The sequence below is a fragment of the Citrus clementina genome, unplaced genomic scaffold, assembly GCF_000493195.1.
Source record: "Citrus clementina cultivar Clemenules unplaced genomic scaffold, Citrus_clementina_v1.0 scaffold_5, whole genome shotgun sequence".
In the NCBI taxonomy this organism is placed as follows: domain Eukaryota; kingdom Viridiplantae; phylum Streptophyta; class Magnoliopsida; order Sapindales; family Rutaceae; genus Citrus; species Citrus x clementina.
The window spans coordinates 20,066,439-20,093,489 of record NW_006262201.1 but is presented as its reverse complement, the minus strand read 5'-3'; the positions used below and the strand labels follow the sequence as shown (position 1 = coordinate 20,093,489).

At 33.3% G+C, this 27,051-nt stretch overlaps 4 protein-coding genes across 9 annotated transcripts; all 4 read left to right on the top strand.

The window, feature by feature from the left end:
• Positions 1 to 425: 425 nt before the first annotated feature.
• LOC18040601 (protein ELC-like) lies at positions 426 to 2,024 on the top strand. The gene has a single exon (XM_006432289.2). It carries the CDS (start codon positions 598 to 600, stop codon positions 1,825 to 1,827), a length of 1,230 nt encoding a protein of 409 aa, XP_006432352.1. The 5' UTR covers positions 426 to 597; the 3' UTR covers positions 1,828 to 2,024.
• A 4,951-nt stretch (positions 2,025 to 6,975) lies between these two features.
• On the top strand, positions 6,976 to 12,566 carry LOC18040357 (pentatricopeptide repeat-containing protein At1g11290, chloroplastic). 2 transcript variants are annotated; one of them, XM_024185091.1, is made up of 3 exons: positions 6,976 to 9,714; positions 9,977 to 10,080; positions 12,344 to 12,566. In XM_024185091.1, the coding sequence occupies exon 1, from the start codon at positions 7,027 to 7,029 to the stop codon at positions 9,463 to 9,465; it is 2,439 nt and encodes an 812-aa protein (XP_024040859.1). In that variant the 5' UTR covers positions 6,976 to 7,026; the 3' UTR covers positions 9,466 to 9,714; positions 9,977 to 10,080; positions 12,344 to 12,566. The 2 variants fall into 2 exon arrangements, with proteins under 2 accessions (XP_024040859.1, XP_006432351.1); XM_006432288.2 differs by having other exon boundaries at positions 9,977 to 10,104.
• Positions 12,567 to 13,872: 1,306 nt separating this feature from the next.
• Positions 13,873 to 17,609, top strand: LOC18040356 (uncharacterized protein At2g29880). Of its 5 annotated transcripts, none has more exons than XM_024184943.1 (5): positions 13,873 to 14,193; positions 15,596 to 15,652; positions 15,751 to 15,824; positions 16,075 to 16,430; positions 16,515 to 17,609. In XM_024184943.1, exons 4-5 carry the CDS (start codon positions 16,077 to 16,079, stop codon positions 17,073 to 17,075), a joined length of 915 nt encoding a protein of 304 aa, XP_024040711.1. In that variant the 5' UTR covers positions 13,873 to 14,193; positions 15,596 to 15,652; positions 15,751 to 15,824; positions 16,075 to 16,076; the 3' UTR covers positions 17,076 to 17,609. The 5 variants fall into 5 exon arrangements, with proteins under 5 accessions (XP_024040711.1, XP_024040712.1, XP_024040710.1 ...); XM_024184944.1 differs by having other exon boundaries at positions 15,596 to 15,672; positions 15,762 to 15,824; XM_024184942.1 differs by having other exon boundaries at positions 15,596 to 15,672.
• A 5,597-nt stretch (positions 17,610 to 23,206) lies between these two features.
• On the top strand, positions 23,207 to 26,393 carry LOC18040355 (receptor-like protein 12). Its single transcript, XM_006432286.2, has 2 exons — positions 23,207 to 23,921; positions 24,097 to 26,393. The coding sequence occupies exons 1-2, from the start codon at positions 23,207 to 23,209 to the stop codon at positions 26,391 to 26,393; spliced, it is 3,012 nt and encodes a 1,003-aa protein (XP_006432349.1).
• Positions 26,394 to 27,051: the final 658 nt, after the last annotated feature.

Genomic DNA, 27,051 nt, shown 5'->3' with positions numbered 1-27,051 from the left:
GAGTGGGGTTAGCAAAAATCAACTAAAAATCTACCAAAAAATCAACCATTTTACTTCTTTTGCTACATTAGATTCAATAATAAAATCAGAAGTCTCCATTAAAGAATTCTAACTTCAATCTTATTTTCACAATTTATGTCTCCTTCGATAGATATTAAATGTCTCTCGTCGGAACTCATACTAACGAGTCTTAGTTATTTTCTGTAATTGATAAAAAAAAAAAATTGAGTTTAACTTATTAAATTTGAGTTTGGCTCCACAAACAGACCAAATGATAGAAATATGATTTGAGTTTGGAAATTCATTTTTTTTTAAAAATGTTTAATAAATTATATTTTTATTTAATGAATTTTAAAATTTATGGATTGAAATATAAATCCAATTTTTTTTAATAATTATTCTTTAAACATATATTTTCACAAAAAATAAAAAAAGGCCAAAAAAGTCGTTAAAATAAAGAAATATCGGAAAGTCTACGCGGTAAAGGATTCGGCTAAGCAAACTCCAAACTCTTCGTCTCCTTCGTTCAACTCGATTAAATCGAAATAATTACCTCTCCTCTCAGATTATAACTTATCAAGAAACGACGTCGTAGAAATGGTGCCACCGGCGGGGACTCCTCCACCAAACCCACAGCAAATACAGCAATTCCTCTCATCGGTCCTCTCCCAGCGGGGCCCATCCGCTCTTCCGTACGCCGAAGACACCAAATGGCTAATCCGCCAGCACCTCCTAACCCTAATCTCCACTTTCCCTTCGCTCGACCCGAAAACGGCGACGTTCACACACAACGACGGCCGATCCGTCAACCTCCTCCAGGCCGACGGCACCGTCCCCATGCCTTTCCAAGGCGTCACTTACAACATCCCCGTCATCATCTGGCTCATGGAGTCTTACCCCCGCCACCCGCCTTGCGTCTACGTGAACCCCACGCGCGACATGATCATCAAACGCCCCCACCCCCACGTCACCCCCTCAGGCCTCGTGTCGATCCCCTATTTGCAGAATTGGATCTACCCGAGCTCTAACCTCGTCGATCTCGTGCGCGAGTTGAGCGCGTGCTTCTCACGTGAGCCGCCTCTTTACTCGCAGCGCCGCCCCAGCCCCAGCCCGAACTCCAGTCCTAACCCTAACCCTAGCCATAACCAAAGCAATCCCGCCGTTATGTCGAATTATGGACCCTCGCCCTCACCACAGGCGAGACCTCAGCCAGCGCGACCGTTTCCTCCGTCTCCGTACGGTGGCCGGCCTCAGCCTCAGCCGCAGACGGAGGATCAGACGGAGGTTTTTAAACGGAACGCTGTGAACAAGTTGGTCGAAATGGTGCACGCAGATATTACGGGGATGAGGAAAGCGCGTGAGGTGGAGGTGGAAGGCTTGTTCAGCACGCAAGCTTTGTTAAGGCGCAGGGAAGAGGAAATCGATAGAGGGTTAAAGGAATTGCAAGATGAAAGGGAAGGATTAGAGCAGCAATTGCAGATTGTGTTAATGAACAGCGATATACTAGAAGCGTGGGTGAGGGAAAACCAAAGCAAGAACATTGATTTGAAAGATTTGAATGTGGATAATGCATTTGAGTGCGTGGACGTGTTGTCTAAGCAAATGTTGGATTGTACCTCTGCCGATTTGGCAATTGAAGATGTGGTTTATGCCTTGGATAAGGCGCTGCAAGAGGGTGCTGTGCCGTTTGATTCTTATTTGAGGAATGTGAGGCTGTTGTCAAGAGAGCAGTTTTTTCATCGGGCCACAGCTGCAAAAGTTCGCGCAGCTCAAATGCAGGCTCAGGTTGCTAGTATGGCTTCTAGGTCTCCGCATTATGCCACATGAAACTAACTTACTAGCTGATACAAGATTGTGTATCAGTTTGAGGTTAGATTATTGTGAAAATTTGTTCATGTTATATTTTTTGGTCTTTAACTAATTTTGATATATAAGTTTTCATTCTAGATTGCTCTTTGTGCATTGTATTGATAGGAGAAAATAATACCATTTGCCATGAATGATATACTACACTCATCTCTGAATTACAGTGTTTACTTATTAAATTTAAGTTTAGTGATACAAAATCACTTCTATGATTCATTTCACAATATAGTGTTCATATTTGCTATTGTTGATAATTGGTTTCATAGGTTGTAACCGTATTGTTTCTTGTTCCATGGTCATCAATACTAAAGGCCACATTTACTGCAGCAAAAGAAGATGGCTTTAAAGTCCTCGCTTTTTTTCTTTTTAACCTTTGGTTCATTGAATGAATTATTCCGTGGAAGAAAATTTTGAAGTAGTTTTCAGATCATTGACGCTAAATTTTGGTATTTGGCTGATCACTTCTATGATTCATTTCACAATATAGTGTTCATATTTGCTATTGTTGATAATTGGTTTCATAGGTTGTAACCGTATTGTTTCTTGTTCCATGGTCATCAATACTAAAGGCCACATTTACTGCAGCAAAAGAAGATGGCTTTAAAGTCCTCGCTTTTTTTCTTTTTAACCTTTGGTTCATTGAATGAATTATTCCGTGGAAGAAAATTTTGAAGTAGTTTTCAGATCATTGACGCTAAATTTTGGTATTTGGCTGCCATGAAAACATTATCAACTTGAGTAATCAAAAGAGTGCATCTAAATTGATTATTGTTATTGATTTTGTCAAAGAATTGGTAGAAAGGTGTTTGCAACTATTGACCTCTTTTAATGGTATGACAATTTTTGAAAGACACACCAATGGTTGTGTAATGGTGCATCTGTTTAAGGATTTACTATTCCATTCTTTACATTTGAAGATCATGATCTCTTGACAACTAATGAAAGGTGCCAAATGTTTAGCTTGATGTGAAAGTTCGTGCAATTTTGATTGAGGGGAAGTTCTAGTCCAGCACTTCACCTTGAAGCATGGGTAAAGATAGCCTACCTTCTTTTTACCTTTTTCTTGAACGATTAGGTTAGGACCGGATATTTAGTACTTGTTTGCCAGTCCTTGGTCCTACCCAATGCATCCCTCTTTGATAATGTATTCTTCTCTAACTGCTGCATGAAGATGTTTAGGGCTTTCCTAATTATTACATAACTTTAAAGAATATCATTTCAACCACATGAAAAAGAAGATGGAACTTTATATTATGGTCTGCAATTTTGAGAACACATCATAATCCTCTTTTACAAGAAATAGCATCTGTTTTTCTTTTAGTTTCTACTTAGATGAGACCCTCAAAAATTATAAATTGCAGTTATTGAGGGCTATAATGGCAATCTTGTTGAAAAGTTATTATTACCTTCGTCGAATGGTTGATTAAATTGTGAATTATTTTTTTTTTTTTTTTGAGGAAAAATAAATACATATGTAGAAGGAAATGAAGAAAATTACAACATTCTTTCTGTTAGTAACCTTTTTAGGGTAAACAGGTTTTATGGTTTGTTGCATGTACTCTCATGGACCTTGATGAATTGCTTGAATTATGGAACTTATTTGATCCGTTGATTTGTGAAATGTGAATTTAGATGTTCCTGGACTTGCAAACCAATGTATAAACTAGAATGCTGTTATTAGTTCTTACTATAAAAAAGAACCAGAATTGACATTTACAATTTAAAGTTTTATCCCTACAGAGGCATCTTACAAAATACAATTTTCATGTTGATTTACTCCATATCATATTTGATTTCTGAATGTGTTTCTATGTGTTACGAAACTATTAAAGTGACAGCCAGATTTTTTTTTTTTTTTTCCTGTGTAAGTTAGATCAGCCATGGGGGTGATTGTCGTTATGTCAGAAAGCTAAATGTGATACTGCTAAGAATGACTAAGTACTTGGATTAGTTTCTTGTTGGTGTTAAAGTTCTTTAACCATGTTTCTAGAAACTTTGCCATCTGTTTTGTCTGATCTAAATTGGCCCATATCTCAAAGTGAGGAAGCCTTGTACACTCTCTGTAGCCATTCCTAGTTGACGGGGTCTAATTTCTAGTTGTTATAAGGTATTATTGCATTAAATGGGCTACGGCTCAGGCAAGGGCAAAATCAATTTTAGAAATGTGGTTTTAATTCCCACAGCAATTCATGTAGGTAGTCTGGATTAAGGCTGCTTTGTTTTAATGGTCAGCAGCTCAGCAATGCAAAGAAAGAAAAGTTAAGGGAAAGGATTTAATTCACTTTGCTGTGGTGAAAAGAACATGTCTTTTAACTAATTGATTCGAGATGAGTTCATGCACATAGAAATAATCTAGCTTACCTACTCTTTTTGATCTGACAGCCACAGCCACTAACTGTTATATTTTTTATGTAGAAAGTTGATTGCAATATTAGATGTTTCATTTTCCATTGTCGGCATGTGATTTAATGTGAACAATGAAGAATTTAATTGGTATATAGAGCAATTACATGCATAGATTAGAGCTGATCTATTTCAGATGTAGGCCATGACAATTGGCAAGTGGTTGATTTGCGGATTGTTTAATCCAGTAAAATTCCGAAGGAGGAAATTTTCATTCAATGTTATTTCCATTTATTTTGAAGTTATTATCTGGAAATCTATTTAATGTTATAAAACTATTTTTTGGATCAAACTATTGTAATGTTTCTGATACAAATAAATTTGAGCCATGATGTGGAGTGATATTTCTGTATTGAGAAATGCTGATGTATCCCTTTCTATATTAATATTGAGACATGTATATTTTGCTTGTATCCCTTTCTATATTTATAATTGAGACATGAATATTTTGCTTGTGCTTTCTATCTTTGCGTTGAGGCTTCTGTCGTGTATGTAAATTATTCAAAAGTGGAGTGTTTATGCTTTTCTTCAGTGATTTTGCTTGAAGAGGAGTTGGATGAGATCTTGTAGTCCGAAAGAAGAGAAAATTATTTTTGAAATTATTAATTTTTGAGTATAATTGAAAATGAGTAATGATATAGTCATAAATTCTTATATAAATTTATTTTGTACAAACTGATGTGACATGATAAAATTGGTTGAATTAAATATTTTTTGGCTCGCATAATTTATTTATATTATTTTATATTTTCATTCAATCAATGAATTAATGTTACATCAATTTGTACAAGATAAATTTGTACAAGAGTTTGTGGCTGTATCGTCACTTATTGAAAATCTTTTGTTTCTATTTTTGTGCTCTTCCTGTCCGTGCTAAATTCTAGATTTACAGTCTTGTTTAGTATTGAAATATTGAAATTTAAAAACTACAACTATTGTAGATAAAATGTTATAACTATAAAATAAAATTTAATAATGTGTAGTAAAAATTAGTTTTAAATAATAATTTTGATAAAAATATTAAATATATTGTAAATTTTTTATTATAAAAGAATGAAACTAAATCAACCTAACTTTTAAAGAGAAAATATTAAGTTGATGCATTTTATAAACTATAGGGTTGTGATAGGCTATCAAACAAGACTTTAGGAATGTAAAAGGATTGATCTTAAGAATAATGTTGTTCATATCTTTTCCGCACAAAGGTGTAGGTGTCCTTTTATTTATTTATGAGGACATGTTATTAAATTATATAGTTTAATAAAATCAGTGTTCGATTCAATATAAAGGTATATAGTTTTAATAACGCGTCTGTATAAAAAATGAGAGCGTTTGAATTAATATGTTTTAATTGAATGATTTTCATATTCACTTCATGAATTGTTTTGAAATTTATATTTTATGTTTACTTAGTTTTGATGCTTAATTCAGATACTCACTAGTATGTCGCTGATTATTTAATATGATGTGTATGATATTAATGAATTTTTATTATTTTATTAATTAATAACTTATTTTTTGTATGTCATACCAATGGGTATCTTAGTTGAGCATTCGAAGTGAGTAAGCATAATATTACTCTTCTTAATGAATAATGCATTAACACATCAATATATACAAGAATTTGTTTGTCGATTGTTTTTTTTTTTTAATTAAAGTATTCCAGTCCTTACTTATACAAGAATGATGACATTCATTCTGTTACAGTAACTTGATGTGTCAAAGTCTTTCGTATCATCACTTCTCAGAGTATATATACCCATTAACCTTTTAAACCCTAGTCACATTGATGGAGAGGCCAAGAGGGATTGGATTACTTCAAATAACAATAACAATAACAATATGCAAACTAAGTAAAACTCACTCGTATGGTGTCATATGTAGAATATTTTAATTTGATTTTGCTTCGTCTGAATTTAATTATAGACACTAAAACAGACTAACAAACGAAGTAATACAAAATTAACGTGCATGACCAAAATTTGGTTTCAGAAGAGAAATTAATTCAATCGGTCGAGATTTTTACTTTTATTATTGCTTTATTTTCTTTTTTATATTTAAATTATTTTGAAATAATAATTAGGTGCTGCACTGAAATATTTTACTACATAGAATTATAAAATATTACATTTTACTATCTTTCTGTTAGTTGTTAGTTGAACTATAAAATATTAATTGTACCCTTAATTTAAGGAGAAAAAACAAATAAATTCTAATAAAACTTAATTTTTTTTACTGTTGTATCAAAAGCCTAAAAAGTTAAATAAAAGCTTACATTTATACGAAAGACCTGTAACCTAAGGTTTATTGTAATATATTACAATAATTTTTTATTCAATTAAATATCAATTTAATTTGATTTTTAATTATGGTTACTATTAAAAATTAACACAAACGTACATAGCTATATACAAACAATCCTAAACATTTTAAATATTAAATAACAAAGTTTATATTTAGTTTATAACAAACAAATTTATAGTTTTTTAATTTTTTAATTTCTCTTGATAATTAAAAATTAAAATTAATTGAACAAAAAATTATTTAGTACAATGGTTAATATTTATTTAAAAAAAATTTATTGCCCTTCATTTTTTTATTGTCCAAGTTAAAATATACAATTACATTTTACTTTGACAAAAATACCCTTTAGTTATGAATTTCCATAACATTGTCGTTAAGTTCGTTATCCCGTTGTATGTAACTTTAAAAATCTCCATCTCCCTCATCAACAGAAAACAGGGAATGTAAACAGAGATGAGCTCACACTCACAGTGTCAGCTCTCAGTTTTCACAAACTCAACACCAACTCAAACTCTCCACGAACACAAACACACGCTTTCACAAAGAGCATACATCCCCTCTCGCATCTACAGGCACCCTTCGGCTCTCCTCCTCGAGGTCTGCACATCCCTCAAAGAGCTCCGGCGAATCCTCCCTCTCATCATCAAAAGCGGCCTCTGCGATCAACACCTCTTCCAAACCAAGCTCGTTAGCTTGTTCTGCAAATACAACAGCCTCTCCGATGCCGCCCGTGTTTTCGAGCCCATTCCCGACAAACTCGACGCCCTTTATCACACCATGCTCAAAGGGTATGCTAAATTTTCCTCCTTAGACGATGCCGTTTCATTTTTAATTCGAATGAGGTATGATGATGTTGCCCCTGTTGTGTATAATTATACTTATTTGTTGAAAGTTTGTGGCGATGTTGGGGAGATTAGGAGGGGTAAGGAGATTCACGGGCAGTTGATAGTTAATGGGTTTTCGTTGGATTTGTTTGCGATGACTGGGGTTGTCAATATGTATGCCAAATGTGGGCAAATTGAGGAGGCGTATAAGATGTTTGATAGAATGCCTGAGAGAGATTTGGTTTCTTGGAATACTATTGTTGCTGGGTTTGCGCAGAATGGGTTTGCGGAGTTGGCGTTGGATTTAGTTACTCGGATGCATGAGGAAGGGCGGCGAGGTGATTTTATAACTATTGTGTCGATTTTGCCTGCTGTTGCGAATGTGGGGTCTTTGAGAATTGGGAAGGCTGTTCATGGGTATGCTATGAGAGCTGGGTTTGATTCGATTGTGAATGTTTCTACTGCTTTGGTTGATATGTATGCAAAATGTGGGCGTGTTGAGACTTCTCGATTGGTTTTTGATGGGATGAAAAGTAGGAATGTTGTTTCGTGGAATTCAATGATTGCTGCGTATGTAGAGGGTGGTAATCCTGAAGAAGCGATGAGAATTTTTCAGAAGATGTTGGACCAAGGAGTGGAACCAACAAATGTTACTATTATGGAAGCATTGCATGCTTGTGCCGACCTGGGTGATCTTGAGCGAGGAATCTTTGTTCATAAGTTGTTGGATCAGTTGAAACTTGGAACTGATGTTTCTATGACTAATTCATTGATTTCCATGTATTCCAAGTGTAAGAAAGTTGATAGAGCTGCTGATATATTTTCAAAACTGCAGGGAAAAACACTAGTATCTTGGAATGCCATGATATTAGGTTATGCACAGAATGGTCGTGTAAATGAGGCTTTAAATTACTTTTGTAAGATGCGATCTAAGAACATAAAACCAGATTCATTTGCAATGGTGAGTGTAATTCCTGCTTTGGCAGAGCTATCAGTTATACGCCATGCAAAATGGATTCATGCACTTGTTATAAGGAGTTGTTTCGAAAAGAATGTTTTTGTGATGACTGCTCTTATTGACATGTATGCAAAATGTGGAGCTGTTGGTACAGCAAGAGCACTCTTTGACATGATGAATGAGCGGCATGTGACAACGTGGAATGTCATGATAGATGGATATGGCACACATGGGCTTGGAAAAGCTGCCGTAGAACTGTTCAATAAAATGCTGGAGGGGCCCACAAAGCCAAATGATATTACTTTTCTGTGTGCTATCTCAGCTTGCAGCCACTCAGGTTTGGTTGAAGAGGGGATTCACTACTTTACTAGCTTGAAGAAAGATTATGGCATTGAGCCTGTAATGGATCATTATGGTGCCATGGTTGACCTTCTTGGCCGAGCTGGGCGCCTTAATGAAGCTTGGGATTTCATTCAAAAGATGCCCATTGAGCCAGGTATCACTGTGTTTGGGGCCATGTTGGGTGCTTGCAAGATCCATAAAAATGTTGAGCTAGGGGAGAAGGCTGCCAACAGGCTGTTTGAATTAGACCCAGATGAAGGTGGGTATCATGTATTGCTGGCCAACATATATGCCGCAGCGTCAATGTGGGACAAACTAGCCAAAGTGAGAACTATAATGGAGAAGAAAGGGCTCCAGAAAACTCCCGGCTGCAGTTTAGTGGAGTTGAAAAATGAGGTTCACAGTTTCTATTCTGGAAGCACAAAGCATCCTCAATCCAAAAGGATATATACTTTCCTTGAGACATTAATTGACGAGATCAAAGCAGCTGGTTATGTGCCTGATACCAATTCCATTCATGATGTGGAAGATTATGTTCAGGAGAATCTGCTCAGCAGCCACAGTGAGAAGCTGGCTATTGCATTCGGACTTCTAAATAGCAGTCCGGGCTCAACAATACACATTAGGAAAAATCTACGTGTTTGTGGTGATTGTCATAACGCAACCAAGTACATTTCCCTTGTGACTGGATGTGAAATCATAGTACGTGATATGCACAGGTTCCATTGTTTCAAGAACGGAGTCTGTTCTTGTGGGGATTATTGGTGAATTTTCACTGATATATGAACAATTCTTGTTGCCATCACGAGCTATTAGTGTAGATTTCATTGGGACAGTTTTCGACTGCAGATACACTTAAGTTCCCGATAAAATTTTGATGATTCTTTTAATCTATAGAACTTGAAGCTAATCGGGTATTGCTTCCTGATTGACTGATAAACAGAGGTTTCACTGAGAAGGCACACTTGAAATTTGGAAGATCACCTGGCATCTGTGTTCCTGAGCAGCAAACCTGAGGTACTTACTGTATAATCTTGGATTTGTTCTATCAACACCACGTAGTTGTATGTTCTTATTCATTTTTACTGTAGCAAAGTGACAGTTGTTAATCAAAAGAAAAAAACTTGCCTCCCTGCAGTATATGCATATTAAAAAAAAAAAGACAAAAAATAATTTCATATCAAATTCAAATGTATGCTTATGTAATGCCACCTCACTGCACTTTACTATCTCCCACGTGATGTGCACAATTATTTCATATTTTTATTTATTTTTTCAGTTAAATAAGCTTTTCTGTTGATTTCATTGAGATCGAATTAGACATATGTGCCAACTTATCGTGATCGACTCAGACACATATCGGCTTTGTTACCAGGACTGAAGGTGATGTCTTCTTTCTATTTATTCGTAAGTTTTCAACACCGATCATAATTCTTCCATATTAAAAATTAGGGGACTAGTGTTACATTCAATGAAATTTTTCAGTTTTTTGATATTTACTTTCTAACACCGAATATAGCTTTTCGTTATTGAAAACTAGGGGATTGGTATTTGGGGTTAGATTTTGCTAATGTCACTACGGGGGTAGCCAAGCTGACTTGTCTTAGAATTATAGTAGTGACAAGATGGGTGAAATTTACTAGTTCGACCTGAAATTCTACTTGTTCAACCTAGAAGCCGATTTGCCCAACTTGAAAATCTACTAATCCGACTTGAAAATCTATTAGTCCAACTTAGAAACCTTAATTGCCGACCTGAAAATATGTTTGTCTAAGACATGTCAAACCTGCTCTAAACATGTCCCATTCTTTAGTGAAGTTAAGTGCCATGACCTTTTAAGCCACCCTTAACTGGTACAATCTGCTTGCAACTGTTGAGGAAGTGAGCTAAGATCAAGGAAATAACTGACTACGGAGATAAGTCTCTTTAAGCTAGAGGGGCCATCATAGGTTAGCAAATTCAACTGAGAACTCTACAAAACATCAACCACATGACCATCTACTTCTACATGATCTTCAACAACACCCAAAATCCCATGAACTTCAGCTTATTTTTAGTTTTATCAATTCATTTTCCTTCCCCTATATACCAATTATCTAATTTAAGTATCAGGGGATTTACGCTGAAACCCTCTTCGAGTTGTGATCAGATCGACGTTTGAGTTAGTATTCGTGTCTTTGCCCCCTAGAAAATAAATTCAACTTTTGAGTTCGTTTTTCAACATCAACAATTTATGACCAAAGTTTTATATTTTATAAATAATAGACATCTCAAGCTTTCTATTGAACTATTAAAATTCTGAGCATTAAATTCATTAGAATTTCGGAAGTTGAAATACCGTTTCTGTAAAATAATGAATTTCTGCAGTAGTTCCAATTTGGATGATTTTTCTTATTGGTAAAAGATATTCAACGATTTTGAAAATTTATTACGCATGCATTAAAAAATAAAGTGATTTCTGAATGTAATTTCGACTCTTTATAAGGATGAGAAAATTTTATTTTAAATCCCACATGGTTGAATAGAATCTCTACAAAGTTTTGGAATTCAAAATGTTTAGGATGATCAAAATTTTAATTGTTTAGCAGGTTTGATGTTTTCGTGTCTAAGATGGTTGGGGTATAAAGGAATACTATTAAGTTATGACTACATGATGATATTGATATGAATGTTATTCTAATGATTATAGTGCGTAGGTGAGCTCATATTATTATTGAGATATTGATTGCTTGATTCAAATTGAGATGAGTGAATTTATACATAAAGTTTAATATATAAAAATGAAAATATTAGTGTTTGTATTATGAATTGGCATTCTATAGTTTTCTTATTATGATATATCTCATTTTTTATTTTTTTTTCATGCGAACATATTTTTAAGCCGCGAAGTTTAATAGAGCCAATTTTTAAACTTATTAAACTGCATGACTTTATAGTGTATTGAAAATTAACTTTATTGTTGTGCAGCTTAATAGCGTGTCAGCATTAAAAAAATAGGGTGCCTGCATATGATATGATTTTATATATTTATAGTCTTTTTATAATATAGACATTTTTACTTTGTTAAAGTGAGAGTGTTACTAAAATACCAAAAAAACACATATTTTAATACATTGAAAATTATGTTTTTTTGGTCTGTTAGTGTATTAAAATATGTGTTTTTTTAACCTAGTATTCTCACTTTAAAAGTGAAGATACTCTCACCGATGAATTTCTTTTTAAAATTATACTTTTCCAAAACTGTTTTCTAAGTGACTTTAAAAAATACTTTATTTTCTATAAATTGTAGTTGAAAAACTTTGTTAATTAATTGTCTTATAAGAGCATTTTATTGATAGATTATTTAATTACTGATATTGAAAAAAAAAAGAAAATTGTGTTTAAAGCTTTAGCTCGTTGTCCGTAGTTATTATTACTGGTATGATTAAACAGCTAGTTGTATTACCATTGTGTATACCTATATTGACTATTATTGAAGGGTATAGTATCCTGATTGATTAAGAGTCCGTTTAGGAGAGTGGTGAGGTAGCTGGGCTGTCAAAGCCCAGCTACTAAGGTATTTGATAACACTTGTAGTTGAGCTTTAACAGCTTAGCAGATTTTTTTTTTCAGCTTATACTTCATAGCTATAGCTTTTATTCCGCAGGTGCTGCAGCTTAAAAGCAACAACACCTCACTCCCAAATATACCCTAATTGGCCAGATCGTTGGGATTACAGGTGATATCTATTGGTTGGTCAGGTCACCAAATGTACAAGTGCAATTGATTAAAAGAAGATTTTATTATCAACTGGTAATTGTCTAAAATGATTATATATGTTTTGTCATACTTGTACATTATATCATACGACGATTATTGTTTTCAATTCAAACTTAACGACTAACAAAATAAAATTATTTGAAAATCACAGGGGTGAATGAAGATGGTATTTAACTACTGGTCAAATAATCTTTTCGAAGTAGTTTTATACTAAGTTTTATGAACGGTTTTATTGAATCAAATTAAAACCTAGTAGTAAATTACTGGCGTGAAGTTATCAACGGAAACTCTACCTATGAGATAATTGTACTTGGCAAATTTGATTTTTTTTTTAATTGATGAAAAAGCATAAATTTTACAAAATAACAAAAATAATGTCGATATTTCATGAAACTAATTTCGAACTAAAATCACTTTAACCAAACACTAGATAGCTGCTGGACTGTTGGACTATAATCCTGAAGGAGCAAAATTCTTCTTCAAGCTCCCAAAAGGTTCGAACGCCAGTCTCGTATATGAAAAAGACACACCGATGTTTAAGCTAAGATTTAGTTCATGAGAAAATATAGGAAAATTAAAGATAAATGTTGTTTTTAGTTCTAAATTTTTTGTTTTTAGTTCTAAATTTTTTTTTTGTCTCTTTTTATGAGTAAGAGAGAATCTTGCAGTTCCTTCTTGAGAATTAATGTCCGAGTCTCTTTTCATTAACTCAAAGGCCTATGTTTGCAAGCACTTTCAATCTAGGGAGATTTAACCATCCATTTTTCTTTTGAGATTATTTTGGTCTCCCTCACTTAGGTTCTATTTGGGATTGAGATACTGTAACTTTTAAACTGTAGCTATTATGAAATAAAAATTATAAATATGAAATAAAAATTAATAATATGTAGTAAATATAAATTTTAAATAATAATTTTAATAAAATTATTAAAGATATAATATATTTTTATTATACAACATATCAACATAACTTTCAATCTATAACAATATTTTAATATTGTACATTTTAAGATATAATTGCCTAATCTTAATTTCAAATGCAAACTTAATTATTTGTGACGTGACCTTAAGTAACTGTACTCCTACAAAGTCTCTAACTCAGAATGCCTTTATTAATTTTAGTAACACACGGTGCGGCATAAGTGACTATGTTTCATGACACTTGCAAATATCAAATCTATCCTTATTTGTATTGCTTAATCTTTTATAGGGGCATATTATATAAACACAATAAAAACGAATCCATTGACAAACTTATAATTGAGTGATATAAATCACCTTAACTCATGAATTTTGGCTTTTTATAACATCTTAAATTAAGTGATAAACAATTTTTTACCCCTCTAAAAATTAAAAAGAAAGAAAGCATCAAAGCACCTGCTCCCTCCGGATTTCAAATTAAGAGGACATATGAATACGTGGCAGCTTATGATAGCCCGGTTATGGAATCACCGAAACGGCAACGTATCGACGAATTGAAACTTTTTCTCACCACGCGTTTGGTTTTCGAGAAAGTGTGTCTTCTCTGCTGGGAAAATTTTTAACCTTTTTTATTTTCTTCTCGAGAAAAAAGGAATACGAAAAGGAAAAATAAAATAAAATAAAAACCCTAATCACCTGAGAAATGAATTGAAGAATGACAGACGGCTTCCGTCATTGATCTTCTTAAACGCCGCCGTCTCAGAGCATCTCTTTCGACGATCAGGTATCATCAACACACGATTCCGCTCAGCTCAGGTATCTATCTGTTCTTTCGAACTGAGAATTTGGAGCATTAAATTATTAAATAGAGATTTTCAAATCTTTGCAGTGAGTTGCTAGTTTGAGTGTTTTGATAGAATAAAACATATTTTAGTAATTTTTGATATGGTCAGCATTTTTTACCTTCTTTTGTAGCTTTCTTATTTCATGCATGTAGAAAAATTATTGCATAGGATTTGATTGCTTGCCATTTCTTTTTCAAAAAATAATATTTAGGCATCACAGGGATCAATTTTTTTTATTATTTGTTTTTGTTCTAGTAATTAAATGTATTGGTGTTTTCTTTGAGGTTTAGTATTGTCATAGCTTGTAGAATGGAATCGCCAGCTGTCGGGTATAAGTGCGTGGGTCGGTTGGTAAGCATTAGCTACCGAGTAAAAATGGGAGTTTACAAAACATTTTTAACTTTGTGCTTTCAAAATCAAGAAGAAGCTTGTTTGAAAACAAGGTGTTCAGCCTTCTCAACATTTACCTCTTGGGTTCGGGTCTCATGTAATATGCGTGTGTTGTTAATTAATAAAATTTGGAAAAAAAAAAAAAGTAGAGATACTATGGTTTAATGTTGGGAATTTTCAGAGTTGTAGAGTAAGCTGGCTGTACTCTGATAACACTTATGCTATATTTAAGTTTTTGTTTATATAATTGTAGTTTCAGTTAGTTAAAGATATGTGATATGTGCTAAAATTTAACTTGTCTACCATGTCAAACTTTAAGGCCTTCCAAGTAAGAATAGGCCATATTGGTTACTGAAAGGGCTTGATTAGTGGGAAAGCTTTTGTTGATGAATAGCTCCTTCCCACTTTCAACAAAATACTTCCAAGTTCATCTTCTTACCAAAGTAAGATACTCCTAAGGTCATGCTTTGCATAGTCAGATGCTCTTGGGATTGGTAAATGCTCCAGTTATGCATGATTTTGTATTTTGCAGTAACAGAAATGGGACTGAACAGTAATCATAAGGGGTCATTGAAATGTATGAATGCATTCCCTACACGGGGTCCTTGGAATTAGCCTTTGAACTTTGGAGGTAGTTGGAAAGCAGGGAAAGTTTAATTTCAATGTTCATGCCCAGATTTTGGTTATGTCTGCATATTAGGGCCATATTGAGTTGAATCATTTTTGTCATTTTTATTTTTCAGTGTCAGTATTTTTTATTTGTTATGCTCCTTTAGCTCGTGAGTTTTCTATTTTTAATGTTTGTATAGTGGCTATAACTGCAGTTTGTGGATCCTATTTTGATTGAATCATTTTTGGCCCCTTTGCATAAAGCTTGGTTTAACCGTGATTTTACGAATTACAAACTTCTAGCTGCAATGTTCTCCTGAAATAATTGAACTGGTCAGGTATTAGACTAATAGGAAGTTTGTACATTCTTTCAGTTTAGCACAGTTGGATTGAGGGAATATGCTAGCACCTTGAAACCTATGTTACACACTGTAATTTATTTCTTTCCAAGGTATGACTGCTTCTCTGGGTATGATTGCTTAGGTTAATTTTTTCTTTTCTTTCTTTTCATTGTTTTCTATTGAACAAGATGAGAAGCAGCCAATCAAAAATATGGAATAGAGAACATCATCATAAGCCTCTTGAAGGAATCTTAACCATCAGGTGTCACTCAACCTTTATCTTCACTATTCTGAAAAATGGCATTATTTACTTTGCTTAGTTTCTTTGAAACTGCATTTACTATCATTGATTGTGCAGTCACCTTGCTGTATTTGTAGTGCTTGTGCATTATGTGTTCTCTTATATTGCTTCTACTTGATACCATTTAGATATTGTTGCGGCTTTGAATTAACCAATTGTCTTTACGTCTATTGACCAAATAGGTAGTTATATTTTTTCTTCCTGGTTTTAGGAATGGATCAATATGAGTATCAAGGACAGAGAAGGGAGATGAAGCATAAAGGAAGAAATGTTGTGTGGTCAATTGCCATGGACAAGTGTCTAATTGAAGCTCTTGCTATTCAGGCTAGAACTGGGAATAAAATTGACAAGTGCTTTAATGAGAATGCATATACTGCTGCCTGTATTGCCGTCAACACCCGTTTTAATTTAAACTTAAATAATCAAAAGGTTGTTAACCGTCTAAAGACAATTAAGAAAAGGTACAAGGTAATGAGGGATTTGCTGAGTCAAGATGGATTCCACTGGAATCCCAATACAAAGATGATTGAATGCGATGATGATGATTTATGGAAGAGATACATCGCGGTAATTCTTTCCCTCTAAATTTTAAACTCAGCAAATTGTGCATTCTCTTATCTAATTTCAGTGAGTTTTAATTATATGGATTAGGCACACCCTGATGCAAGAGGATTTCGAGGGAAGCAGATTGAGATGTATGACGAACTGAAAATAGTTTGTGGCAATTATCAAGCACCAAGTCGTTGGGCTAAGACAAAGGACGGAAGCCATCCAACCGAGATTAGGAACTGTGAAGATGATTCTGCTTCATTCCTTTCTCCTAGTTCAGAAGAGGCGAGTGATACAGATGGAACAGAGTCGTATACTGGATCACCCGAATATATGCCAGATGGTAGTCAAGATCCTCCTCTAGTACCACCTTTGAGACAACTTCCAAAAAGGCCTCGTGGCTCGGATGCTCTTCAGGATGCCATGTTGGCAGTGGCATCCAGCATACGGAAGTTGGCTGATGCAATGGAGCGAAGTAAGACTGCAATCAATGCTTCAGAACTTTTACAGGCTGTAATGGAGATCGATGGTCTGGAAGAGGCTAAACAAATGTATGCTTTTGAGTATTTGAATGCAGACCCCATTAAAGCCAGAGCCTTCATGACATACGATCCTCGGATGAGGAAGATATATTTGTTCCGGCAGTTTTGGTGGTGGAAGTGACCAGGAGCTAGCTTGGGATATTTTGGTATATAGATTACAAAATTGTGGGAATATTACGATTGGTGAATGTTTATGCATAGAATGTTTTCTCATTGACGTTTTGAAGTGAATGTACAGATCTTAGATGTTCTCAAGGTTACGATTTAAGGATAGAAGCTGCTTGCGCCCAGAAAAGTTTCCAGCCTCTTTGCTGCCTTGATGGAGTGAAGCTAATTGTGGGTATAAGGTCTTCACTTATTTTGTTACTCTTCCTCATAAGGCATCTGCAGCGCATTGTTCTTGCACTCAAGCTACTTGTAGACTCTAATTTTTTTTTGACACCACCGAACATTATTGTATTGATCCTCTACTGCCAACTCTGTTCTAAGTCAGTGTCTTGTGCAATTTTTGCATCAGGCTGCTTTTTTTGTTTGAAGCCTTTTCTGTACTTTCACTAATTTCGTTTAAAAGTTGAGTTTGGTCTCGAGTAATTTGTTTGATCGCGATGATGCCCGTTGAGAGTTCTCTTCAACAAATAGACTGAGGGATATGAGTGAGATGTGGCGAAAAGTTATGTGTATAAGGCTCCGTTTGCTACAGTTTTTTAAGTAGAGCTTATTTAATTAGCGTTTTTGTTAGTAGAGTTTTTATAAATAAAATTTTTACCTAAAAAATTTTAGTTATTTGGTTGTCAATAAGAGCTTTTATTAAAAATTTATGGAATTACTTTAATAGGAATTTTTTTTTTAAAGTTATGCTATGAAAATAATAAAATAAGAATGTCAAATAAATAAAGAATATTTTAGATGTTTTAACATTTTAAATTTTTTTTTCAACTTTTACTTCCAAAAGTTAAAAATTTGAACTTTTATTAGTAGAGGTAAAATTATTTATTTAAATTTCAAAAATTCTACCAAAAAAAAATCAAACAATAACAAAAATTATGATAATAGTTTCCGTGATTAAATAATCACTTATGACTATTAAATAAGTCATACCAAATATGCACTTAATATGGGCTCAATTTTTACATCTCTTAATTATCCTCTTAGAACCCCCTTTCAGTTATAATTAAAAATAAAAATTGAGCAGAATTTATGAGAGCAAGACTAATTAAAAAGGGATGAAATAATTAAAATTGTCTTTAATCGTAATTTCCTGTTTTTTGGAGAGAGGCCGGGGGGGGGGGGGGGGGGGGGGGGGCGGGGGGGTTAGTAGGCGAATGGAGTGCAAATAGCTATTCTCAGAGATTCGGGGCTCAGCTTTGTGAATCCGGCCCCACCTTTGCTTTAAATTTTGAATTAACTGACAACATTTGATTCCCTAACTTAAGCAAAATCTCAATTAAGTAGTGTTTGTGTTAATGTCTAAATCTGAATATGTTTGAATTTAGTTAGAATTTTTCGTTTGCTAATATCTAAATATATAAAATTGTTTGTTTTTCAAAAATAAAACATATGAAATATAATGTTTTGACATATATAACCTCATAAATATTAACAATACTTATGTTTTATTAATTAAACACAAACAAGTTATAAATAAATTATTTGATTAGCCAAAAAAATTGATAATGTTTACTTAACAAAGCATGAAAAATAAAACATATATCTAATACATGTATTTTTTTACATTGACATATGGCACTTATAATCTTATATTTAGTATATTATATTGATTTTTTTTTGGTTAATTACATAAGTCAATCAAGAATTGTTTAATCATTTGAATTAAAATTAATGTATTAAATAAAATTTAAAATATATTATAAAAAATGTAAATATAAATACAAAGAGATGGACCTATATATTATAAAACACACTCATCTAAAATTCTATCATGTTTAAAATTCTCATTCACAAAAAAATGGATAATAAAAAAATAATTCATATAATAGGAAATAAATTTATTTAATAAGGGTATTAACGAGAGATAATATCAAAGTTCCATTAAGATATTTTACCATTTAGATAAAAGTTAAAATGTTTGACTTTTTTTCATTTAGATTTAAACATCTTATAATCATATATAAATGATAAAAAAACAAACATATTAAAAACTATAAAAGTCTGAAAATAAGTAAAATTCAAACTTAGGACAAAAAACAAATAACCCCTAAGACTATAGTTTATGTTTTGGTAACCATCATTTTTGTGAAATTCTAATGGCTATATAAAGAGAGGTATTCCACAATTACAAAAGCACAACACAAAGCATAAAACAGAGAAGCAAAATTCGACCTCTTCCCTAGAGAACTCAGATCTAGTACATAATGTTGTGTTGATTTGTTTTCTTGTCTTCTTCATTTAAGTCTTGTAACTAGACTATTTCTTTTCATCTCTATGGAAAGTCTATGCGGATTTTGTATCGCTAGACATTGAAGAATTGAAGAATTGAAGAATTACTATTGATTACTTTGCGAAGTGACTTTAGGATCGAGGATCAAGAGGGGTATCAATTATTCAAGTGAAGCAAATTCAGTCCAAGGTTGAGTAAGCTATATGGTGATAAACTGTAAGTGAAAGTCTTAAGTTTCGGTAATCCATAGGTTATAACATCTTAACTTAATGAATTGCTTTTCACCTGGGTGTGGCCTCGAGGATACAGGATTGTTTAATCCAAAGCACGTAAAAATCTCTGTGTCATTTAATTTTTGTAATTTATTGTTCTGTCAGCAAAATTAATGTTTATGATGTGGATGAATAGAAACTAAGAATCGAGTTTTCTGAAAATTAATCTTGCGTATTCTTAATATAATTAGGTTAATTATATTGGAGATTTCTCAGGCTTTATTCTTTTAAGGAATTTAATTAATTATTTCTAGGTTGTAATTGTCTACATCTATTGGTAATAGATTTAAATTCCTTTCAAACTGTACTTTGTTTTTATATTTAAAATAAAGTATTCTCATTTAGAGGTTCCCAAAAAAAAAGAGAAAAAAAAGAAACTTTCAAGCAGTAGTTTCACAAATCAAGGGAAACATCAAACAACAAGAAATCAAAAATATAAAGCAAGAAATCGGAACAAATTTTCCTTAGATTAATCAAATCCTAGTCTTAAAAGGCTAGGATTTTGTTCCAAATAAGAGTTTCTTTCCTCTTATAATTCCTATAAATCTGAATATAAATAAATATGATATGCTTGCCTTACTTGTCTCCTAAGAAATATATAGAGCATTTAATGAACTTTTTATTTGAATCAACTTCTTCCTCTAAATAAATCATACTCACCAAATGTAAAATCATGTCACTAATTGACTTGTTAAATTAAACATCTAATTAAATTAGGAAACAATATTCTTAATAAATTGGAATTTCATTAAATTAGTTAGGAATTTAATGAATTAAACCTTATTACATGATATTCAGTAAATAAAATTTCAATTTACCAGACTTGCCATAAAATGTCAACTCTATAAATAATAGGCTTAACACAATTAATTAGAAGATATAGTAAACCTTATCCCTCGTTAAATGCTCATTAAATGCATAAATCTAAGATGATATAATATCTTACTCATTAAATACAAAAAGCTAAGATGATATAAAATCTTAAGAAGACCATGAATGTAGGACCTACATTAACAAAAATGGCAATTTGAAAAGCCATTTGCATCTCTAGAAGAAAGAGCGTTAATCTTTGAAGGAGAGAAATCCTACCAAGGGATGTGAGTACGTTGACGACCCAAGTTTGACTAAAGACTTTTGCAATGCAAGTACATTGAACCAAATATTGAACTAACCCCTATTAAAGGCATTTTCAACAACTAGAATGATAGCAAACAAATAAAGTTTTTTATTAAATTATTAATTAATAGTACAATAACTCAAAATTAAAAATATGTTTTCTTTGATTAATTTAAAAAAAAATTCAAACTCTAGAACTAGACATCCACATCTATTCCATTAATCCGTTATCTAATTAGCTAGCTAGGTACTATTTTAGTTAGTTTAGAAACTGTACTGTTTCATCATTAGCATTGTAAACTTAATGAAATCGTAATAACTACAATACAATAAAATTTAAACGAATACCCTCTCCTTACTCATGCGAGCAGGTTTGTTATAAACATTCCATAAATATTATGATTGTTTAAATGGAACTTATTTTAGGATGAGAACATTCAAGTCTTTTTGACAATTTAAATAAAAAATTATGTTTTTGGCCAATAATTACTGTAATATGGAAATCGGATAGCTAGTGCAACAAATAGGGAGAACTGGTTCTACCCTTTTCTTTTACTTTAATCCTCCTTAATTACACGAAGAGAGTCAGAGAGTTCAAGAAAATGCAGAGACATCGGATGACAGAGTCAGAGTTCTCCGTGGGAAATCTAATCCCCAAATGAAACTGCTAGAAGATCTCATCGGATGATGGAGTAGAAGATCTCATTCAAGGAACTGGTAGTAGTGGGGAAAGGAGAAAAGAGAAGCAGATTTACTAAAGCAGGTTTGACGACTTATAGAAAAGAGAAGCAGATTTACTAAAGACTGATACCTAAAGCGGGTTTGACGACTTATAGTGAATCCGACACCGTAAGTCCAAATTTCATTAATTTTTCAACATGCCGTGGGTATGTCATTGTAGTGACAAGTCATCAAGACAATGACATACCCTAAAGTAAGCAGAATACTCAACTTGCCGTGAAGGGAAATTCAAGTGGGGAAAGGAGAAAAAAAAAGAAGAAAATTAATTCATTGACCCACTAGATGACAAATTATAGAAAATGAAAGGAAATGTAAACACAGGTCAAGTTCGATAGATCCTATTAAAGATTTTTTTTTTGGATAGATTGTTAATAACACATTAAATCAATTTTTTTTTTTCTTTATTTTGGTGGGACGTTGCCTCATCAGAAGTTAATTTTTGTTAGCTAATGGCTTAATCATCAGTTCCAACTTTCATTACTTTCGCATCCATGCCATTCATGCATTTTTCAGTAACGATAGACTCTCACTAGTCTGGAGTTTCCATTAGCCTCTGTCGCGCCATAGTCGTACACAGAGATGGTAACTTATGATACAATTAATACATGAATCTGACTCCGAATTAGCGATTTTGAATTGACCTAAATTACTCTCACCATTATTATCTGTGTTCTATTTTAAAAAATTGTTTTCTTTTTCTTCGGTTCAATTTTTTTTTTGGGTATATTGTAGGAACATATTTTTTGTTTTTTTAAATGAAAATTTTAAGAACTTTAAAAGAACTATACTAATAACAATTCTGTGAACAAAAATAAAGATAACAATGTTTTTTAATCCAACAACTATGAGTTCAAAATATCTTAACATCCATTATAATGATATATGGCCAATTTTAATTTTAGCTGACTTAGAACAGTATCCAAAAATACATCACTCTTTCGTCATTCTTATGTTAAAAACTAAGAAATAATTTTCTGACACGGCATATGTACAGAGCGAGCAAGGACTTCTAATTACTAGTCTTGAGTCTCTGAAATTGATCGTCTGCTGACTATAATTTAAATGAAAGGTTTTTAATTGATCTAAATTGAAAATCATGTCAATTTTAGTAAATCCAAATTCATTAATTTGTCTTGTGTTTGTGTGTGATTAATTAGTTAATCGTGCCGAAATTGATACTTCTGCTATCGTGACTTTGATTCCATTAAAATTTATTCAATTATCATCTTTTTTTCACTAGTTTTTTTAATTTAATAAACCTCGGCCAAGGAATGGAATGGAATTCACCATTTTTCGCTAGTTGTTTGTAAGATTTGTTTGAGTTTTGAGTTGATATCATTACCAAATAATGTTTATCATTCTTTTTTCAAGTGGTCTGGACCACTTTGGAATTATGCTTTTCATTTTTTCAAACAAAAATAAAAATGAATGTATTACTCATTTACTCATTTTCATTTTTTCCCTGTGCTAATTAATTAATCCTCACGTTTTGCTATAAACGTATTTTCGGTGGTGACGGAATGGTAAAAGTTTACGACATCACATCAAATAATATAAAATAAATATTATTAAGACTAACTTTTGTCGACTTAAAAAAAAAAAAAACAAAAAAGAGTCCAATGATTATAATGTTTGAATTGCAGCAATTTGCCTATAAAAGCAAACCAAGATTCTTAAATTTCTTCACATCTACAAAGTTAAACAAATTTTATTTTTGAGAAAACTATGGGTTTATCCTCCATATGTTTATTCACAATGTTCATACGGTTAGTTTTTCCCTTCTTTTTCTTGAATTTCACAATTGCTAACGTCACTGCTTCTTCTATGCTGCCACTCTGCCATGATGATGAGCGTTCTGCTTTGTTGCAATTCAAAGAAAGCCGCATCAGTGGTGATTTTTATGCTTGGAAATTTGACTGTCGTCCTACAATGGCATCATGGAAGCCAGAAGAAGGTAGCGTTGATTGCTGCTCTTGGGACGGCGTTCATTGCAATAAGAACACTGGTCATGTCATCAAGCTTGACCTCTCCCATAGCTGCCTTTTTGGTTCTATCGACTCTAGCAGCAGCCTTTTCAAGCTTGTCCATCTCCAGTGGCTTAATCTTGCTTTGAATGACTTCAATTCCTCCGAAATCCCACCAGAAATCATCAACCTTTCCAGGTTATCATACTTGAACCTCTCTGGAACTTCTTTATCTGGTCAAATACCATCAGAAATTCTAAAGCTTTCCAACTTGGTGTCCCTTGATTTATCACTAAATGATGTTCCTGGTGGTAGACTTGAACTCCAGAAGCCCAATTTAGAAAATTTAGTCGAGAAGTTAAGTAATCTAAAAACACTTGACCTTGGTGATGTTTCTATTGATTCAACGATACCTCATAACATCGGAAGTCTATCTTCTTTGACGTTTGTTTCTCTTCGAAACTGTGAATTGAAAGGTAATTAAATTTTATATATTTTCTCCTTAATTAATATACATGCATGTTATTGTTAAATATATATTTTACTCGAAAATTGCCAATTGCAATGTTAAATTCATTAGTAAAAATTATTATTATTTTTAGTTTTCTACTTAACCAATGTGTTCTTTTTTTTTTTTTATACAAATTTCAGGAAGAATTCCATCTTCACTCGGTGATCTATCGAAACTCCTTCATTTAGACCTTTCAATAAATGAATTACTGGGTGAGCTGCCTGTTTCCGTTGGTAATCTTCATTCATTGAAAGAACTAGATCTCTCTGCAAATTTTTTGTCGAGTGAGTGGCCTATTTCCATTGGAAATCTTAGTTCTTTGAAAGAACTTGACCTTTCACAAAATAATTTTTTTGGTGAGTTGCCTATTTCCATAGGAAATCTTGGTTCATTGAAAGAACTTGACCTTTCACAAAATGGATTTTTTGGTGAGTTGCCTACTTCCATTCGAAATCTTTTTTCTTTGGAAAAACTTGACCTTTCATTTAATAAATTTTTGGGTGAGTTTCCATGGTCGTCTGGAAATTTTAGTTCTTTGAAGCTATTAGATCTGAGGTCATGTGGTTTTTGGGGCAAAGTTCCACATGCAATTAGTAATTTCACCCGGCTACAATTTTTGTTTCTTGGATTTAATAATTTTTCGGGTGACTTACTTGGTTCCATCGGAAATCTTAGGTCATTGGAAGCAATATATATGTCTAAGTGTAATTTTTCAGGTCAAATTACATCTTCACTTAGGAATCTTACCGAACTTGTCGTCCTTGACATGGCTCAAAATGCTTATGGAGGAACGATAGAGTTAGATGTTTTACTTACTAGCTGGAAAAAATTGGAAGTTTTAGCTCTCTCATTAAATAGGTTGTCAGTGCTCACCAAAGCCACTTCTAATACCACTTCACAGAAAATTCAGTATATAGGATTGCGTTCATGCAATCTTACTAAATTTCCAAATTTCTTGGAAAACCAACGTGATATGGTGGTCCTGGACCTTTCTGACAATAGAATTCAGGGAAAAGTACCTAAATGGTTGTTAGACCCCAATATGCAGAATCTCAGTGCCTTGAACCTTTCGCATAACTTGTTAACCGGGTTTGATCAGCATCCTGTTCTTCTTCCAGGGAATAACGGTGATTTGGTGACTTTTGATCTTAGCTCTAATAATTTACAAGGACCACTCCCAGTTCCACCCCCCGGAACCGGTAACTATCTAGCTTCAAACAGTAGCTTAACAGGGGAAATTCCATCGTGGATATGCAATTTAAATATTCTTGAAAGCCTTGTTTTGTCTCACAATAACTTAAGTGGCTTGCTTCCTCAGTGTTTAGGCAATTTCAGCAATGTACTTTCAGTGCTCGACTTGCAGGGGAACAACTTCTCTGGGACCATCCCAAATACGTTCATTAAAGAAAGTAGATTAGGCGTGGTTGATTTAAGCCATAATCTGTTTCAAGGAAGAATTCCAAGATCATTGATCAACTGTTCAAAGTTGGAATTTCTTGGTCTTGGGAACAACCAGATTAGTGACACTTTTCCCTCTTGGTTAGGAAGTCTGCCAAAATTGAATGTTCTCATCCTACGATCCAACATATTTTATGGCATTATAGAAGAACCGAGAACTGGTTGTGGATTTTCTAAACTCCGCATTATTGACCTATCTGACAACAGATTTACTGGAAAGCTTCCATCAAAGAGTTTCCTGTGTTGGAATGCCATGAAAATTGTCAATGCAAGTGAGCTAAGATATCTGCAAGATGTGCTTTCTCCGTCTGGAAAATTGTCGAATGATATACTTAGCACTTATGACTACTCATTGACAATGAACATCAAAGGGCGAATGATGACATATAACAAGATTCCGGATATCCTCGCGGGCATTATTCTCTCAAACAATACATTTGATGGGGCAATTCCAGCATCGATTGCGAATTTAAAGGGACTTCAAGTTCTAAACCTCCAGTACAATAATCTCCAAGGCCATATTCCGTCATGTTTGGGCAATCTAACAAATTTGGAATCATTGGATCTGTCAAATAACAAGTTTTCAGGACGGATTCCTCAACAACTGATTGAGCTCACATTTCTCGAATTCTTCAATGTCTCGGATAATTACCTTACAGGGCCTATACCACAAGGAAAGCAATTTGCTACATTTGACAACACTTCTTTCAACGGTAACTCAGGATTGTGTGGAAAGCCTTTGTCCAAAGGATGTGAGAGTGGTGAATCTCCAACAAATGAAGATCATACTGAAGGCTCGGAGGAGTCCCTGTTTTCAGGCGTATCTGATTGGAAAATCATTCTGACTGGCTATGCGGGCGGACTTGTGGCAGGATTGGTTCTCGGGTTCAACTTCAGCACAGGAATTATCGGATGGATTCTGGAGAAGTTGGGAACGCAGCAAAAGGCAACAAAGAGGAGGAGAAGACGTAGAAACTGAATGTGATTATGATGTTGTTGTGATTTTCGTTTTCTAATTCTGTCATTGTAATGTTGGTGGTTTTTTTTTTTTTTTTTAATTGGATCCTTACATTTGTCCTTAAGAAAAAAAATATAAACTGGTTTATTATATATTAAAAATTGGTTTCTGGTTTTGTCGCTTTTCAAATTTAAATCACTACTAGGTATGAATAAAAAAATAATAGTATTTGGTAATTAACATATTATTAAATGATAATTGTGAGGGATTAGGTTCTACTTCTACCATTAAAAAAATTATAATAATAATTTTGACAACAAAAGTAAAGATAACAAATGTTTTTATGCAACAACTATGGGTAAAATCATCTTTACATGCATCCAAGCTAATGGCGACACTTGAATGATGTTGCCAATTTAACTTTGGTTCGTCATTCCTATCTCAAAACCTAAGAAATGATTTTACAGCTATTTTCTTCTCTGTTACAGCTCTGTTTGTGCTTCTAATGAACAGCATCCATATTAGTGTACTGGACAAACAAGAAGCAAATTTATTGACCAATTACATGACAAATTAATTATTGAAAATAAAAGGAAATGTAATAAAGCCCCGATGAATAAGTTTGATATATCTAATTTTAAATGAAAAAAAAAAGATATTTACACAAAGATCCAACTTG

Excerpts from the sequence above, each read along its gene's own strand:
- LOC18040355 (XM_006432286.2), top strand. The coding sequence starts at position 23,207 with ATGGGTTTATCCTCCATATGTTTATTCACAATGTTCATACGGTTAGTT. Across the intron at positions 23,922-24,096 it reads TCGAAACTGTGAATTGAAAG|GAAGAATTCCATCTTCACTC; the intron begins GTAATTAAATTT and ends TACAAATTTCAG.
- LOC18040356 (XM_006432287.2), top strand. The coding sequence starts at position 16,077 with ATGGATCAATATGAGTATCAAGGACAGAGAAGGGAGATGAAGCATAAA. Across the intron at positions 16,431-16,514 it reads TATGGAAGAGATACATCGCG|GCACACCCTGATGCAAGAGG; the intron begins GTAATTCTTTCC and ends TATATGGATTAG.
- LOC18040357 (XM_024185091.1), top strand. The coding sequence starts at position 7,027 with ATGAGCTCACACTCACAGTGTCAGCTCTCAGTTTTCACAAACTCAACA.
- LOC18040601 (XM_006432289.2), top strand. The coding sequence starts at position 598 with ATGGTGCCACCGGCGGGGACTCCTCCACCAAACCCACAGCAAATACAG.